At 35.4% G+C, this 16,267-nt stretch overlaps 1 protein-coding gene across 5 annotated transcripts in view; it reads left to right on the top strand.

The window, feature by feature from the left end:
- TP63 (tumor protein p63) overlaps positions 1–16,267 on the top strand; it is a 223,640-nt gene that overhangs the window by 84,750 nt on the left and 122,623 nt on the right. For all 5 annotated transcript variants that reach the window (XM_036851102.1, XM_036851103.1, XM_036851104.1 and 2 more), the window contains 2 exons: positions 474–602; positions 1,360–1,492. In XM_036851102.1, the coding sequence (XP_036706997.1) occupies positions 474–602; positions 1,360–1,492 (262 nt within the window). The remainder of the gene's footprint in view (positions 1–473; positions 603–1,359; positions 1,493–16,267) is intronic.

The following is a 16,267-nucleotide window of genomic DNA, read 5'->3' on the forward strand; positions in this document are numbered from 1 at the left end:
TAAGTTTATATACATTATATCTCTTCTGTATCTGAGGGTGAAATTTAAATTTTCTGAACTCATTTTCATTTTCTGATTTTACTTTTTACCTGCTGGAGGCTGAATGGGCAGATAATCAGTTGAGACATTTATGAAATGGATTTAATAATAGGTCAGACTTGCTGTCAGACTTAATGAGGGAATGTTTATTTTCTTTTTGAAATCGGAAGAAAGTAGAGGTGCAGAGTGTAACAACATTATTATTTAAGAATGAAGAGCTTTGATAGAAGACTTGATTGCCTGATTTTATGGCAAAATGGGATCCTTGCCACTGCCTAAAGAAACACCATTTGTGTAACTTGTAAAATTTGCTGTGTATCCCTGAATGATTTTGAAGATTCACTTGATTTTTTTGATTGACTATGCTTTAATTTTAATATCCAGTATCATAAGTACAGAAACTATAATCCTAGTTTCATTTTTGTCCTTTTAAGGTTCGTAGAAACCCCAGCCCATTTCTCTTGGAAAGAAAGTTATTACCGATCCACTATGTCCCAGAGCACACAGACAAGCGAATTCCTCAGTCCAGAGGTTTTCCAGCACATCTGGGATTTTCTGGAACAGTAAGTATCAGATAAGCAAAACTGTTGAACTATTATAAACAAGTAATTGTGGATGGTCAAAGTATTGCTTACTAGGGCATGTTTCTAGAATCAATAAAAACCAGTTAATGTTGTTGGGAAAAAATTATTCTCTGCAATAGTATCTCTGTGTTCAAAATTCAGTGGAGATTTATTCAATTTCCAGCACCAAAAGATCATTATTTTTCTAAGGTGGTATAATTTTGGAGGATCAGAAGCCTCTCCTACCTAACCCAAAATAACTTCCCCAATGACTCTCTGATACTCAAATTTGTTCCTTTGGTTTAAAGACTCATTTACCGTTACATTGCAAATACCCTCTGAGAAAGTAAAACACTAAATTTTGTTGGTCTGTATGCCTTGCTAGGAAAAGATCTCCTTCTTAAGATCAGGTTTGGATATGTGAGTAAATTAAGGGAAAGATGAAACAATATCAGCACTGGGGACCCAGAAGTTTAGGGTATATCCCTGATACTTTCCTTCTATTCTGTGTTCCACCTAGCAGTTCTTTGATGAGGGCAAGGATCATGACTCCCATTTTACAAATAGGGCTTAGATTTGGAATGCCAGAGATTTCACATCTGGTAATTGGTTGAGCCAGGATTCAATCCTAGGCTTTTTGACTCCAATCAACAAGCCTTGCCAACTTTAAAGCAAATAGAGCTCGTTGTTACCGACTGAATGAGTGTGTTTTAGTCCCTTTCCACACTTAACACACTTTTGTTTTCCTTTACGGTAGGCCCATCTGTTCAGTTCAGCCCATTGACTTGAACTTTGTGGATGAACCATCAGAAAATGGTGCAACAAACAAGATCGAGATTAGCATGGACTGTATTCGCATGCAAGACTCAGACCTCAGTGACCCCATGTGGGTGAGTGGCATGGGCTTCCCCTTTAAATCTGTGGGCCATGCTATCCACATCTCTGTTATACCCGTCTCTTTCATGGCACATGAAAAGGCAGGTGGCTGTGAATGGGCAAGGCCATTGGAAAGCTAGTCAATGTGGTGAGCAGAAAAATAATTAGGATCTGTGGGATCTGGGTCTGCCTCAACTTTTCATGATGCATACGTTTCCACTGGTATGGGGAAGGGGGTTGGAGATAATTCCTTGCATTCTTTATCTAAATTGCTCCTCATGTCTATCCCAACTTAGAGCAGATGGTGCCAGCCCAATGTTTTACAGCTGGTGGAGACAGTCAGAACCAAAGCCAAGATCTGAATTGTATACAAAGTACTTTCCACTATGGCAAACTGCCTCTCTCATAGAATTATCCTTCTTTAATGACGGAGGATGAGGTAAATTCTACGCAAACACACAGATTCAAGTACTGGAGTAAGAGGAAAGAAGCTAACTAATATATAAAATAGGCTCTTTTTTTGGCTTTACCACTGAGTCCCTCATGACCTTAGACCTCAGTTTTTCCCCTATAAAGTGGCAAAATCTTACATGCACACACCTCCCAGGCAGCTAAGGAGTGTACGGGTTAAGGATAGTAAAACATTTTTCTGAGGTGTTTAGATGAAATTTCTTGTATTTGTGCAGTCCATCATGCTAACTGGTGGGTTTTCTTTTCTTTTTTTTTAATCATTCATGCACCACACAAGCCCTATTGCGTTTTCTATAAAAAACAAATAAAAATTTGTAGAAAAATGGAAACGAAAGGAGCTAGAAAAAGGGTGGGGTGTCATAGAGTGTCTGCTGATGTGATTAAAGAGAGCACTTTATAAAGTGCCATGACTTTCTTTTTTGGGGGGAGGGGGTGGTTACCAAATTACTTTATTTGAAAGATAGTACAGATGAAAGATGTTTTGGTATGCCTTGCCTCTCTGGTCTGATGTAAGATTTTCCTGGAATTCTCACTATATACCCTTTAATATAGATTGTACTTTTTAATACTGGGAGAAGGGGAAGTGGGGGAAGAGGACAGGAAACAACCAAAAATAGAAAATTGTAACTTTTCAAATACACTAATATTTTGTCACCAAATTGATAAGTGAAAATACATTTCTTCGTTGGCCCCTTCCATCTTAATATGGATACTAGTCTCAATTATCCTTGAGCTAGTAGAAGGAAGCTGACAGATAAATCCAAGGGACAGGTAATTCAAGGCCTTGGAATGTGTGATAATTAAATATAAATATTTATAAATATATAAATTCTGATTTGACAGTGACTTAGAAATTAGGATGTCCCCAATTCATTTAATACTATCACCTCTTAAGCTAACAGGTTTGCCTAGGCTGCTGCTACCTATCTTTTTATAGTCTCTCCAGGCAGGGATTTTCTGTTTCTCATAAAAGCAAACCAAGTTATTTAGTTTAAAATGCAGAATCAAGCCTTTTTATTTACAGTTCCTATTATTATTATCTTTTCACATACTGAAACATGTGGTTTCTTAATGTTCCATGTTGTTTCTTCTTTGTTTTATTAGACATTTTCTCCTTGAGAACATCCCTTTTTTTTTCTCCTGTCTAGCCAATCCCTATCCATCTCTCAACACCATGCTTGCCTTACCTTCTCTAGAAAAAGATTCCATATCATTGTTCTCTACCAGTCTAAATTAGAGACTATTCCTCTGAAGAAACCTAGGTATATTTTTAATCATATTACTTATGACACAATATTATAGTTGTTTCTTTCTCTATCTCTAAAGGGGACAGGAACCATATTTTGTCATGCCCAGTATTTGTTACCATGTTTGGCCCATAGTAGGACCTCAGGAATTTTTTAAAATTAATTAATTAATTTATTTATTTTGGCTGCACTGGGTCTTCGTTGCAGCTTGCGGGCTCTTCGTTGTGGCTCACAGGCTTTTCTAGTTGTGGCGCACGGGCTCTAGAACACGCGGGCTCAGTAGTTGTGGCACGCAGGCTTAGTTGTGGTATGCGGGATCTTAGCTCCCTGACCAGCGATTGAACCCGGACCCCCTGTATTGGGAGCGCAGAGTCTTAACCACTGCACCACCCGGGAAGTCCAGGAATTTGAAGTCATAAGAAATGAGACTTGGGAGTTATCTAAAAAGTCAAAATGTTCTCTTTAAAATAGTCCTATTCAAAATAATTTTTTTTTCAACAGTGGAAATGTCCTATATTCCTACGTTCAACACATTAGCCACTAGCCACATGGCTCCATTGGACATCTGAAATGTGGCTAGTGCAAATGAGGGACTTAACTGTAACTTTAGTTAATTTAAATTTAAATTGTTTCATGCAGCTAGTTGGTAGTGTATTGGGTAGCACAGCTCTAGAATATCACCAATCAGGGGACCATCCTCTGCTTCAACATTCACAGCAGCAAAACTTCCTGTCCTTTCCTCCTCGTGTATTCCTTCCCTTTTGATTATAGTGGGTCAGTATAAAAAGTGTTATGCTTTTTCTTTACCTCCATTGTTTCCCCAGTTCTGCTTGAAAGTACCCTGATTTGCCATTTGAGTTCTAAAACTTCAGTCATTTAAAGTTCATTTTGGTGCTTTTACAAAATAGCTAAAGGAATCTTTGGAGAAAACCTAGTGGAGTATCTGAGAAAGTGTCAGCTAAGTTAAACAATGATCTTAGAAGAGGGTAAGAATGAAAGAGAGAAAGCCAAGAAAGTTCACAGATATAATTGTTCTTGTGATAAGTATCTTGTTTAGCTAAGAATGCACTGCCTTGTGTTTTTTTAGGTTATTATTATTTAAGAAATATTTAAGATGATTATTCATAGGTGTTCAAATTTTTTTCCTGAGCATCAGCTATGAATATATACACTTGATGTTGATTCTTTTGGAATTGATTTTTACTTATGCTCATAAGAGCAGTGGCCTGATTGAAACTGAGAGTATTCAATTTGAAATTGATCTAAATTTTCCTCTTGGATGTCTGAATTACAAATTTTCGAAGCTACGGCTTTCTTAGGCTTCAATATCGGATGATGATTAACACATCTGATATTTTATTTAATCTTTCCCAGAACTTTGTGAGGTAACAATTATTATCCTTGTTTTATAAATTAATAAATAAAAAAAGGGGGTTAAAAAACTTTTCTAGGCTGACATATGTAGTCAGCAGCAGTGTCAGTATTTTGCCCACCTTACTGGGCACAATCTTTTTTCTTCTCAATCTTTCTCTAAGGTATTGTATTTGAGAGGAACTTGACCTCTATTTCTTCTTGAGTACCTCTTTTTCTATGAAATTGAGGTTCATCTGTGTGGGTAAACCTCCACTCCTCCATCATGAGGTAGTCATACCTTAGAGAGTCACCACACCTTTCCCTCCTCTGGAGAGGCACAGGACTCCACTGCTAACTAGGAATGATGGAACAGAGTTCTACCATCTCTTACTAGCAACTTAGAACTTGAAATTGTATGTCAGATTGAGGGTAACAAGAAATCAGGAAATAAGAGCAGGATAGAAATGTTTGCAAGGAGCAAGGGATTGAAGTGATTCAGGAAAAGCTGGAAAACAAAATGAAATGGGGTTTTGCCAGTAGGGGAAACAAAATACGTCACTTGGGAATAACTGCATTGAAAGGAGTGTACAAGTGGAGTGAGACTGCACTTAAAAAATAAACTTGCCTGTCTGTGGCTGGTCTGGAGTTTCATCTCCATAGAACTGAGACATTGCTGTTAAAGTATAATTCTATATGAATCCTGGGTTTTCCCTTGTCTTAGGACCATTCCAACATCCGCATAGATGTCCATGTGAGGAGGCCAAATGGGTGAGACTAGATAACAATGATAGTCCTCAGCAACAGGAATGGCAAAATAGTGGTCTAGCTCAGGGTGTAATAAGTGGTGTTCTGGTTTGGAAAATAAGAACTAGGAACCTCTGAGATTCCTAGTCCTTCTAAACTGAGATCTGCTGCAACTGGTATGAGGTTCTTTTCTTCCATTACTTGGTAGCATATTTTCACTTTTCTGTGTATAGGTTAATGGCTAAATAGTTCCAAATCTCTGCACATAAATTACCTTCCTCTTGCATATAATAAAAAAAATTTGGGATCCCTGCCAAGCATTCTTTCACTATGCAAGAAATATGAATCTGTGGACATGAAATGACTTGTCAGATTACTAAGGACAAAAATCTTAAAATTGAGAATGTCATCCCATTTTTATTGATTTTTGAAACAACTTTCACCTTAAGAACTAGTCATGAAGTGAAGTCCTAATGTTTTGCTCTGATTATGAACAAAGGGAATATGAATTGCAAAGAATGTGTGTGCCTCCATCATTAGGATGATTTTAGTGTCACTGAAGAATAAACTACATTGGATTAGCAAATGAAGGTGAACAAGATTTCTCAAAAAATGTTATAATTTAGGCTATGTTTCCAAGATCCTTACTGTTTCTTGATCCTGTTGTCTAATGTATTACTTTATATCTCAGCTTTGCCTTATTTATAAGCTGTCTAAGCATGCCTGTCATGTCCTTAAGAGGCGGATGATGGTATTAACACTTAAATGTTTTCCTGGAATGATGGATGGAAACTATATAACACTTACTTTTGTATTTCTTTATTCTTTGTACTTTGAAGGAAGCCCTATTTAGTTGAATTGGGTTTTTCCCTAGGGATTTTAGTGGTAATTATCTAAAACCATCCATTTTTGTAAATTATTATTGTAGCATCCAGTTATAAATGAAGGGTCTTCAGCTGTACATACCAAAAAACAGTGTTTTTGTATTTGGAAAGACTTAGGTCACAGCATCTAGCATGATACCCTGTATCTTCTATGACCCAAGATTATATAAGATTTCAAGTAGACTGTATAGACGAGATCTAGCCACAGGCATCTCTTTAGAATTTACTTTCCTGTATGCTATGTTCTTTGTGATACAGATGAACAAATCATGGTCTCTAGCCTTGAGAAGACCATAATATAGCAGAAAGTCAAGTGTGTATAATATTACTTTTGAAAAGTACTCAAATGTATGTATTTTTTTTAAGACACATAAAAAAGAAATGGTCTATTGTGCCTGAGTAAAACTGGCAATATGTTACAGAGAAGGTGCTTTTCATTTAGGCTTTGAAATATGAGTCAAATTGATCAAAAGGAGGAAAGCAAAGAGTAGTTTAAGTTTAGGTAACCATTATGAAAGTAATTTATTTAAAAAACTATAATGTGAAGCTCACAAGTTTTAAAAGATAACACTGAAAATTTTGGGTAAGGGGAAATTTATATAGAAAAGAAAGACAGAATATAAATTTAAAAAATTATAACACATGACAAAGGTTTAATTGCCCAAATAAACTAAGCACTTAAAAACTGGGAATTCCCTGGCAATCCAGTGGTTAGGACTCCATGTTTCCACTGCAGGGGGCGTGGTTTCAATCCCTTGTCAGGGAACTAAGATCCTGCAAGCTGCTCAGCCCAGCCAAAAAAAATAAAATAAAATAATAAGAGAAAGATGAATCTCCCCCTTTGGCAAAGAGTATAAGTAATTCACAGATGTTTAACATATATAAAATGTTCAGCTTCTCTAATAATAAAAAATTGTGAATTGAAACAATAAAATTATTTATCATCTATTTGATGAGCAAAGATTTAAATTATTGATAATATCCAGTACTGGTCAGAGTGTTGGGAAACAGTCAATCTTTTTACTTCTGCAGGAGTATAAATTGGTATATGTGGTGGGCAGTTTGCCCATTCTCATTTATTTAATGTTAAATGTACTTACCCTTTGGTTTATAAGTGCCCTTTTTAGAAATTTTTTCCACAAAACAAAAATATATAAATAAGTATACATACAAACACACACACACAAACATATACGGAAATGAAGCCTTCATTGCAGCATTGTTTATAATATCCATATATATTATAACATATAATATTTTTATAATATCCATATATATATATAATTATCCATATATAATATAATATAATATAATATATATATTATCCATATATATTATATTATATTTTATATTATATTATAATATCATATATATATGACATTATATCTGTCATATCAATGACCAGATAGACTTCTATAGACTTTAAAGTTTTTGGGGACTTCTCTGGTGGTCCAATAGTTAAGACTCCGCACTTCCACTGCTGGGGTCTTGGGTTTGATCCCTGGTCAGAGAACTAATATCCCACATGCTGTGTAGCATGGCCAAAAAAAAGTTTCTGGACTGTGATAGAGAGGAAACTACAGTTTAAAGCAAATGAAGGTTAAGCCCACCATTGAGAGATGGTATTAGTAATTATGATGTGTGGTCTTTCTCATCTTGGCAATCCTATTGTTCATGAACCTCAGTGTGATTTCTGTATTTGTGCTTTATGTGAGACATCCTTTATATTCTGATAAAGATTATGTAGAATTGATCTTATTTCTTGTTAAATGTTTGGTAGACTTGGCTAGTGAAACCATCTGGGCCTGAATATTTCTTTCTGGGGAGTTCTTTAATTATAAATTTAGTGTCTTTAATAGTTACAGGACTATTGAGATGATCTATTTAATCTTGGGTAAGTTTATATAAATTGTGGGTTTTGGGGAACTGGTTAAATTTATCAAAGTTTTTGAATTTATGTATGTCGAATTGTTTGGTGTAGTCCCTTATTACCCTTTTAATGTCTGTGGGATCTGTAATATCCTCTTGTTTCATTTCTAATATTAGTAACTTGTGTCCTCTCTTTCTCTGTCGGTCTTGCTAGAGATTTATCAGTTGCATCAATCTTTCAAAGAACCAGTTCAGCTTTTGAATTTTACAGTTATTTTGTATTGTCTTTCTGTTTTTATCTTCATTATTTCTGGTCTTACTTTATTTCCTTTCTTCTGCTTCTTTGGGTTTATTTTGCTCTTCTTTTTTAAGTTGTTTCAATTGAGTGTTTATATTACTGAGTTGAGATCTTTCTTCTCTTCTAATGTTAGTATTTACATTTATAAAATTTCCATTAAACACTGCTTTAGCTGCATCCCATAAATTTTGATATGTTGCATTTTCACTTTTGTTCACTTTAAAATATTTTCTAATTTCCCTTAAGATTTTTTCTTTGACCTATGTGTATTTACAAGCATGTTGCTTAGTATCCAAATGCTTAGATATTTTGTTATCTCTCCATTACTGACTTCTACTTTAATTTCATTATGATTAGAAAACATAATTTCAAATTTTTTCAATTTGTTATGCTTTGTTTCATGAGTCAAAATATCGTTTATTTTGGTGAATGTTCCATGGGGACTTGAGAAGACTGTGTATTCTGTTTTCACTGGGTGCAATGTTCTATAAATGTCGATTATATTCAGTTGGTTTATGATATTATGCAGTTCTTCTATATTCTTGCTTATTTTCTGTCTACTAATTCTATCGATTACTAGCACTCAATTACTTCTATTGAGAGAAGAGTGTTGAAGTCTTCAACTCTACTTATGGATCTGTCTCTCCTTTCAAATCTGTCAGTTATTGCTTCATGTTTTTGAAAGTTTTGTTTTTAGGTGCATCATATTTAAGTTTGTTACCTCTTCTTTCTATCATTGTATAATATTTGTCTTTATTCTCAGTAGTGTGCTCTGCTCTGAAGTCTACTTTGTATTTATTTATATTAATATAGCCATTTTAACTTTCTTTTGATTAATGTTTGCATGGTAAATTTTCTTCTCTATCCTTTTACTTTTAACCTGTATTTATCATTATATTTGAACTGAGTTTCTTCTAAACAGTAAATAGTTGTATCATTTTTTATCCATTCTGACAATCTCTTTCAATTGGTTTATTTACATCATTTACATTTAATGTAGTTATTGATATGGATTTTTTTGACCTAACACTTATTTTTTAACTTATTTTGTCCTTTGTTCTTCTGTTTCCCTTTTTTTGCTGCCATTTAGATTATTTGACCTATTTTTAGTATTTGATTTTAATTGTTCTATTTTGGTTCTGGCTATATGTCTTTGAATAGTTTTTAGTGATTGCTCTAGAGACTGAAATATTCATAATTTTTCACAGTCTATTGAGAATTAATATTTTACCACTTCAAACGGAATGCAGAAAACTTACCACAATATTGATATTATAACCCTTCCCATGATGTTGTAGTTGTCATATGTATTACATCTATGTACATTGAACGTTACCTCAGACAGTGGTAAAATTTTTACTTTCAACTGTCAAAAGCATTTTAAAGAACTTACGAGAATAGTCTATTTTATTGAACATGATATTTATCATTGATATTGTTCTTCCTTTGTAACAAAGTTACAGTTCTGACTGGATATTATCAGAAAAAAATAGGGAATTCCACGTACCCTTTTGTTCATCAGAATGAATTTTTTTCAAAGAAAAAGAGATGCTTTTATTTTCTAAGCAGGATCATAAACCACGTCAAAGCTTTAATTTGCTGAATTTTTATTGATCAAAAGGTTATAAACATTCCCTCCATGCCTCCCTCCTTGTTTCCTCTCTCCTTGTCTCTACACACACACACACATGCACACACACACACGTGCACGCACACACACGCACATACACGCACACACATGCACATACACGTGCACACACACACACATTGACTCACATATAACTCAATTTGAACACCTATAGATATTTTCTAACATTATAGAATTATGTATATATATGTATATATATGGCACATACTCTGTGAAAAAAGTGTGTTTAAGTAAGTCACTCCAGTCAAGTTGCAAGGGACTGGGTAAGAGCATTGCTACCTGAGTCACACAAACATTCTAAATCTTCCTTCCTGCATGTCTTCCCTTGGCTCAAAAAGTGGAAAGGCTATGTCATACAAGTAGCAATAATTTTCTAAGTGTCTTGGTCTCTTAGGCACCAGAAATGCACGATGTTACCCAACTCTAAGTCTGACACTAATTTCAAGAACTCACATCAAGCTCTCCATTTTCCTTCTATTCACTTCCTACTTTGATCTCCTTTAGGCTTCCAGAGCCATCCTCACCACCACTACTGTCCTCCTTTTGTTACTTCTATACATTCTCTTGCTCCTTTCCATGTTTCTTGCTTCTTCCCATCTCCACCTCCCCCTTTTTTGGTCTTCCAGAAAACCACTAGAGTTTAATGCAGGCAGATTTGATCAACAACTTTTTTTTTTTCACTTTGATGACTGACTACCTGCTATTTAATATAGGGCTTTACAATTTATTACTTACTTTAGAATTACAGCATGAGATTTATAGTCAGACATACTAGAGTTGGAATTCTGTCTTTACCAATTTTAGCTGTGTGAACTTGATAATCTCTATGAGTCTCTCCTTCCTCTTTTGTATGGATGGACATAATATCTATCATCAACCTCGAGGACTGTGATTTTTTTTTTCATTACCTGATTTGTTTTCATTCAAAGTTCCTGGCGTATAAATATACAGTCAATTAAAAATTAGTATCTTTGTTATTACTTGTCTATGCTGATTTTCATAACAACTCTTGTGAAATAGGTGAATACACATTACATTTTATAATAAAATACAAATTGCTCTGATTATTAAAGCAATGCACACTCATTAAAAAGAATTTTAGATGTAAGTATCAAAAGTGTATAGAATTCCTACCTAATGATAATAATTATGAAAATTTTAGGTTTTTTCCAGTTGTTTTCTTAGAAGAAATAGATTTTATAAGACATATTTGGACCATGTCATATATAAATTTTGTAACCTGCTTCTTTTTCTTTGCATTCTATGGTGAACATTTTTCTCTTATTCACTAATCTTCAAAACAACATTAATCACTGTATTATATATCACTACATAGGTATGTAATGATTTATTTATCTGTTTTTCTACTCATAGATTTTTTTTTTTTTTTTTTTTTTTTTTGGTGTATAATTGCTCTACAGTGTTGTGTTAGCCTCCGCTGCACAACAAAGGGAACCGGCCACATACATTCCCTGCCTCTTGGACACCCCGCCCAATCCCACCCATCTAGGTCATCACAGAGTACTGAGCTGAGCTCCCTGTGCTGTACAGCAGGTTCCCACTAGCTGTATATTTTATACATAATAGTGTATTTACGTCAAACCTAAAGAAGAATATGTACATACAAAACCCTTATTGTGCTAGCTGCTTAGAAGTATAATTATTAAGTAAAATGTATGAACACCAGTGTTATGGATACATATTATCAAATTTCTTTTCATGAGTTTTAATTTTTTTCCAATTTACACTCACACGAACTGTGCAAAAGTGTCTATAAAGTGGAAATCAATTTTGGTTATACAATCTCTTTTCTAAATAATGCAAATATGTCTAAGTGACTAAAGGAGTTTCCAGTCATTTGCCAATGAAGATGAAATAATCCCTCTGGATACATTTTTAAGTGCAAAAGGGATAGTAGTTTTTGCCTGGAGATGAGTAAGACATCTTAGAGAATAGAGCGTCTATGAGTAGGGTGTGTAGACCTAATTAGGATACAAAACATGTGAGGAAAGAGATGGTAAAAGAGGGATATACAAAGTATATTTCCAAGCTTTACCTTAGGATTAGCGCAGAACACGGGACTGGGCGTATTTTCTCCTTTGCCATCCAGCACTTCTTAACCCTTGCTTTTAGTATCCCTAGCATTCTTACCCCTTGGCTAGTACCATTAAAACAATCATCAACCATAATTTGTGCCATATAAGCTTTTATGTATTAGTTCTATGGACACAAATGAAACAAACAAGAACATATATTCTGTATAGCAAAAGCACTCTAATTTTTGGAAGATGGGTTTGCAGTTACTTATGTTGCTTATGAGGTGGCTCAAAATCCACTCCATTTAGATTAAGTTCAGGTGTCCCCAGAAGAGACTGTTTTTCTGTTCTCTTCTTTGTACAGTGTAACCAATCGGAAGGCACCACTTTGTTCAAGAGTGCCAAGCCAGGGACTTTACCTTAAACCCAAGTATGCATTTCAAACCTTGAACAAACAGTCTGCTTAATAAAATAAGGGAAAGGGTTTTCTTTTTCTCTCTTCTCTAGAAATTCACAAACATCACTTGACAGGTGACAACTCCTCCCTTACAAAAGGGGCTGTTTGCTTTTTGCTTTGGTGTTTGGGTAAACTGCAGCACGCACTGGCAGAGAATTTATTGCCTAGGGGAAGGTGTTTGCAGTCGCTGTGTTTAATCTGAAAAGAAACCCTTTTCCTGCTATCCCCTCCCTTGGTTTTGGAGGAGGGAGAGTTGGAAATGATAGCCGGGGGGGAAATAGTTCCCCTAACACCTGTCTTTGGTGTAACCTCAGCAATGTTACTTAAGACACTGTGTTCAGTGTGTATGCATTCAGAATGACAAAGTTGAAGAGGGCAGATAAACAAAAAGGGATTTCAGCAGAAACACTGGAGCTGATTCTGACCTTGCATCCTCTTAAAAACCAATCAGGTTGAAATCCTAGCATGCTGGCTTAAAGAGAATCTGATTTGTTTGAAATAATACTCATACTATTAGTCACCTGTCCTTCCTTTGGTCACCAGTTTATTTAATATAGTTTTAATCTATAAAGCCTGAAACAATCTAGAATATTAGACTTAGAAACTATAGACATGATCTACTCCTAGTCCAGCCTTCCTTTAATAGATGGGAAAACTAAGATCCAAGTTGATTACTGCTGGCTCCTCCAACATTTCCAGTAAAGTTTGTGGGAGAGAGTCAGGGCTGACTCAGTTTTCTGGTTTTTCTAAACCTGCCTCTACATCTACTATTAGAGATACGTGAAGAGCTCAAACTCTGGAGGTAGATGGCTGCCTGCATTTGAATCCAGTTCTGTCATTCACTATTTGGATGATCTTGGTATGTTTCTGATTCTGGTATGTTTCTGAGCCTCGATTTCCCCACCTGCAAAATGAAGATGATGCTGTTGGTGACAGACCATAGAAAAGCTGTTTAGAGAATTGAGAGAAGACATGTACAGCAGTCAGCACAATACATTGCATGTGGTCAGTTTTCAGTGGTGATGGTTGTTGCTGTTACTGTTTAGAACGTGATAATCTGGAAACCAGAAATTATTCATCTTAAGTAGAGCAATTCCTGATGCAGGAAAAAAATGAAATTTGCTTAGATTTGTATTTTTGTATTTCCATAAAAAGAAAGTAATATTTGAAGATATGCTAGCATGCTGTAAGAATCTGTCTAGCCCATCCTTTCCCATTTGAAACTAGATAGAGTTGAGTTTTCTTCAAGTTAGAGTAAAATTTTGAAGCATATTTCTTTTAAAAGCTGCAGGTCTCATAGAATTCAAAGAAAACATTTTCACTTTAATTATTAAATATTATTATTTTTTCAGTTATTTGGCTGTCATTCAGTAATCTTAAAATAGTAAAATATTACCTTTTCCCATCTACTAGTTAAGAGCACACACTTTGGGTATACCTGGGTTTAAATCTTAGTGGGATAATGAAGTCGGAGCTGCAGGGATTCCTAGACATGTTAGTTCAGTGGTTCTCAGTGTGGTCTCAGGCCAGCAGCATCAACATTACTTAAGAACTTGTTAAGAAATGCAAATTCTTGGGTTCCACTCCAGATGTGCTAAATCAGAAACTAGGAGAGAGAGGGCAACAATCTTTCAATAAGCCCTCCAGTTGATCCTGCTATTTGAGAAACACTGGTGCAATCCATTGTTTTAACATACGTATTTTAATAGGTGGGGAAACTTAGGCTCTGAGTGGAGAGTGACTTGCCCAAGGGGACACAGCCATAATGACAGAGAAAAAACTTCTATGTCAGTCTTTACTTTAAAATAGATATTTCTATCTGTGATTCATCTTAAAACATGTAGAAAGCTCTGCTGGGTTACGTCATTTCAAAAATAAAAAGGCAGACTGTAACACTTTAGAAGAAGTAATTAAACATATTTATTAACTGGTTGGCTACATGTCTTTATCAGTAAGATGTTGTTAAACAAGATCGCACACCTAGTCTGTTTTCTAATTGTGAAGATCGTTCATAAGAATATTTTCCCTGGCAAAATGACAAAAATTTCAAGTTTGTATTCTTGTCAATTCAACAAGATATTACTGATTATTTACTAAGTTCAGGATATTCTGCTATGGGCACAAGTTTAATAAAAGAGCTGAAAAAAAAAAAGAGCTGAGTATACCACTACCTATAATATAGAGTTGGTGGGGGAGACAGATATGAAATTAATGAACTAGATTATAAATGATCTAAATGATCATACCTACTGAGGGATAAATAGAAAAGACATTGAACACCAGACCAGAGTTTAGTCATCAGCAACGATTGCTGCACTGTATAAGTTCAGTGGCAATATTCACATCACGCTCTTTATGAAGGGTAGCTCTCAGGCATTAAGCAGCTCAGTGGTTCTGCCATCTAGTTAACATTTGATGCTTGCTATACTTGAGAAAATCTGGGGAATTAACAAATAAACAAAGAGCACATTCTTATCCCCCAAACTTACCAGTTTATTATGGGACAGGAGACACATACAAACAAATCTTATCAAGATAGAAAATAAGTACCAGAGGAGAGTATAGATAAACTTCAGCAGGAATTCTGATGATCATTTCTATTTGAAAGCTCAGGAAATATATTGGCCATGTGAAAAAGCAGGGAAAGAAATTATTCTAGGCAAAGAGAACCATTCAAGTTAGTTAGGTTAAAGGCTTAAGCATGTGAAACATTCAATGGAAGAAAATAGGAAATTCTAATGCTTAGAATACTTGTCTCATTTGGAGTAATGCAAATTATTATTTTTTAAAATTTCCTGGACCCACAGAACATATATATCCACTCTCAGTTTGAGACCCCTTGACTTAAGTGTAGACATGAATTTGGTAAATTGTAGCATGGGAGGAGGGTCAGTTTGGTTTGGCTAAAACCCAACAAGTAAGAGGAGTATGGGAATAGACAAAGAGTTGAGTTGGGTTCACTTCAAGGAAAACAGTAGTACATTCTAACCTGGTGACCTTGCTGAGCTGATTATAAGGTACAGAATGTGGGTGACGAGAGGATGGGTGGTTGGAGGCGTCGAGGCGCCCGCACGCTCATGTGACGTCAGACTCTGCCATGCCGTGTGCTGATTGTCAAGAGAAGTGAGGTGTTGGGACTATGATTAAGTCTCTCTGGATGACTGTTCTTTTCACATAAGGACTTGTTCACTGTCTAGTTTTTCCTCCCCAACATTTACTCAGAATATATCAAGGGCCAGTTCTTGGAGTAGGAATAGTGAGTCCCTTCACTTTACAGCCTAATGAGAGATAAAGGTGCATATCCCACTAATTAGAAAACAAGAACCATGTTGACAAAATGTTGGACTAGGGATATAAAGCAAGGCTGATAAAACCTTACCTGAATTAATTATTTCTAATTAGAAAGATTATCGGACTCTTCCTCTGGTAAAAGGTAAAATGTAAAAAGTGTGTGTGTGTGTGTGTGTGTATGTGTGTGTGTGTGTGAGAGAGAGAGAGACAGAGAGACTCTTATTTTGTGCAGTATGACCCTCTCACTTCCTTTGTGCATATAGGTTAGCTGAGTTGGGTGCCTATCAGAAGTATATTGTCTGCAGTGATATGAGCTTACTTTTGGTCCCTTTTGTCTATCCAAGTTATCCTTTGTGTTTAGGAAAGACATATAATTCACCTATAGATTAAAAAAACAGTTACTTCATTGTGTTTACTTATCCTCCCAAGAAGCTGAGAGCTCTTATGGATATTATTCAAGCCATTTCCCACCACACCCTCTTAAAGAGGTA

The sequence above is a fragment of the Balaenoptera musculus genome, chromosome 4 (genome assembly GCF_009873245.2).
Source record: "Balaenoptera musculus isolate JJ_BM4_2016_0621 chromosome 4, mBalMus1.pri.v3, whole genome shotgun sequence".
NCBI classification, from domain to species: Eukaryota; Metazoa; Chordata; class Mammalia; order Artiodactyla; family Balaenopteridae; genus Balaenoptera; species Balaenoptera musculus.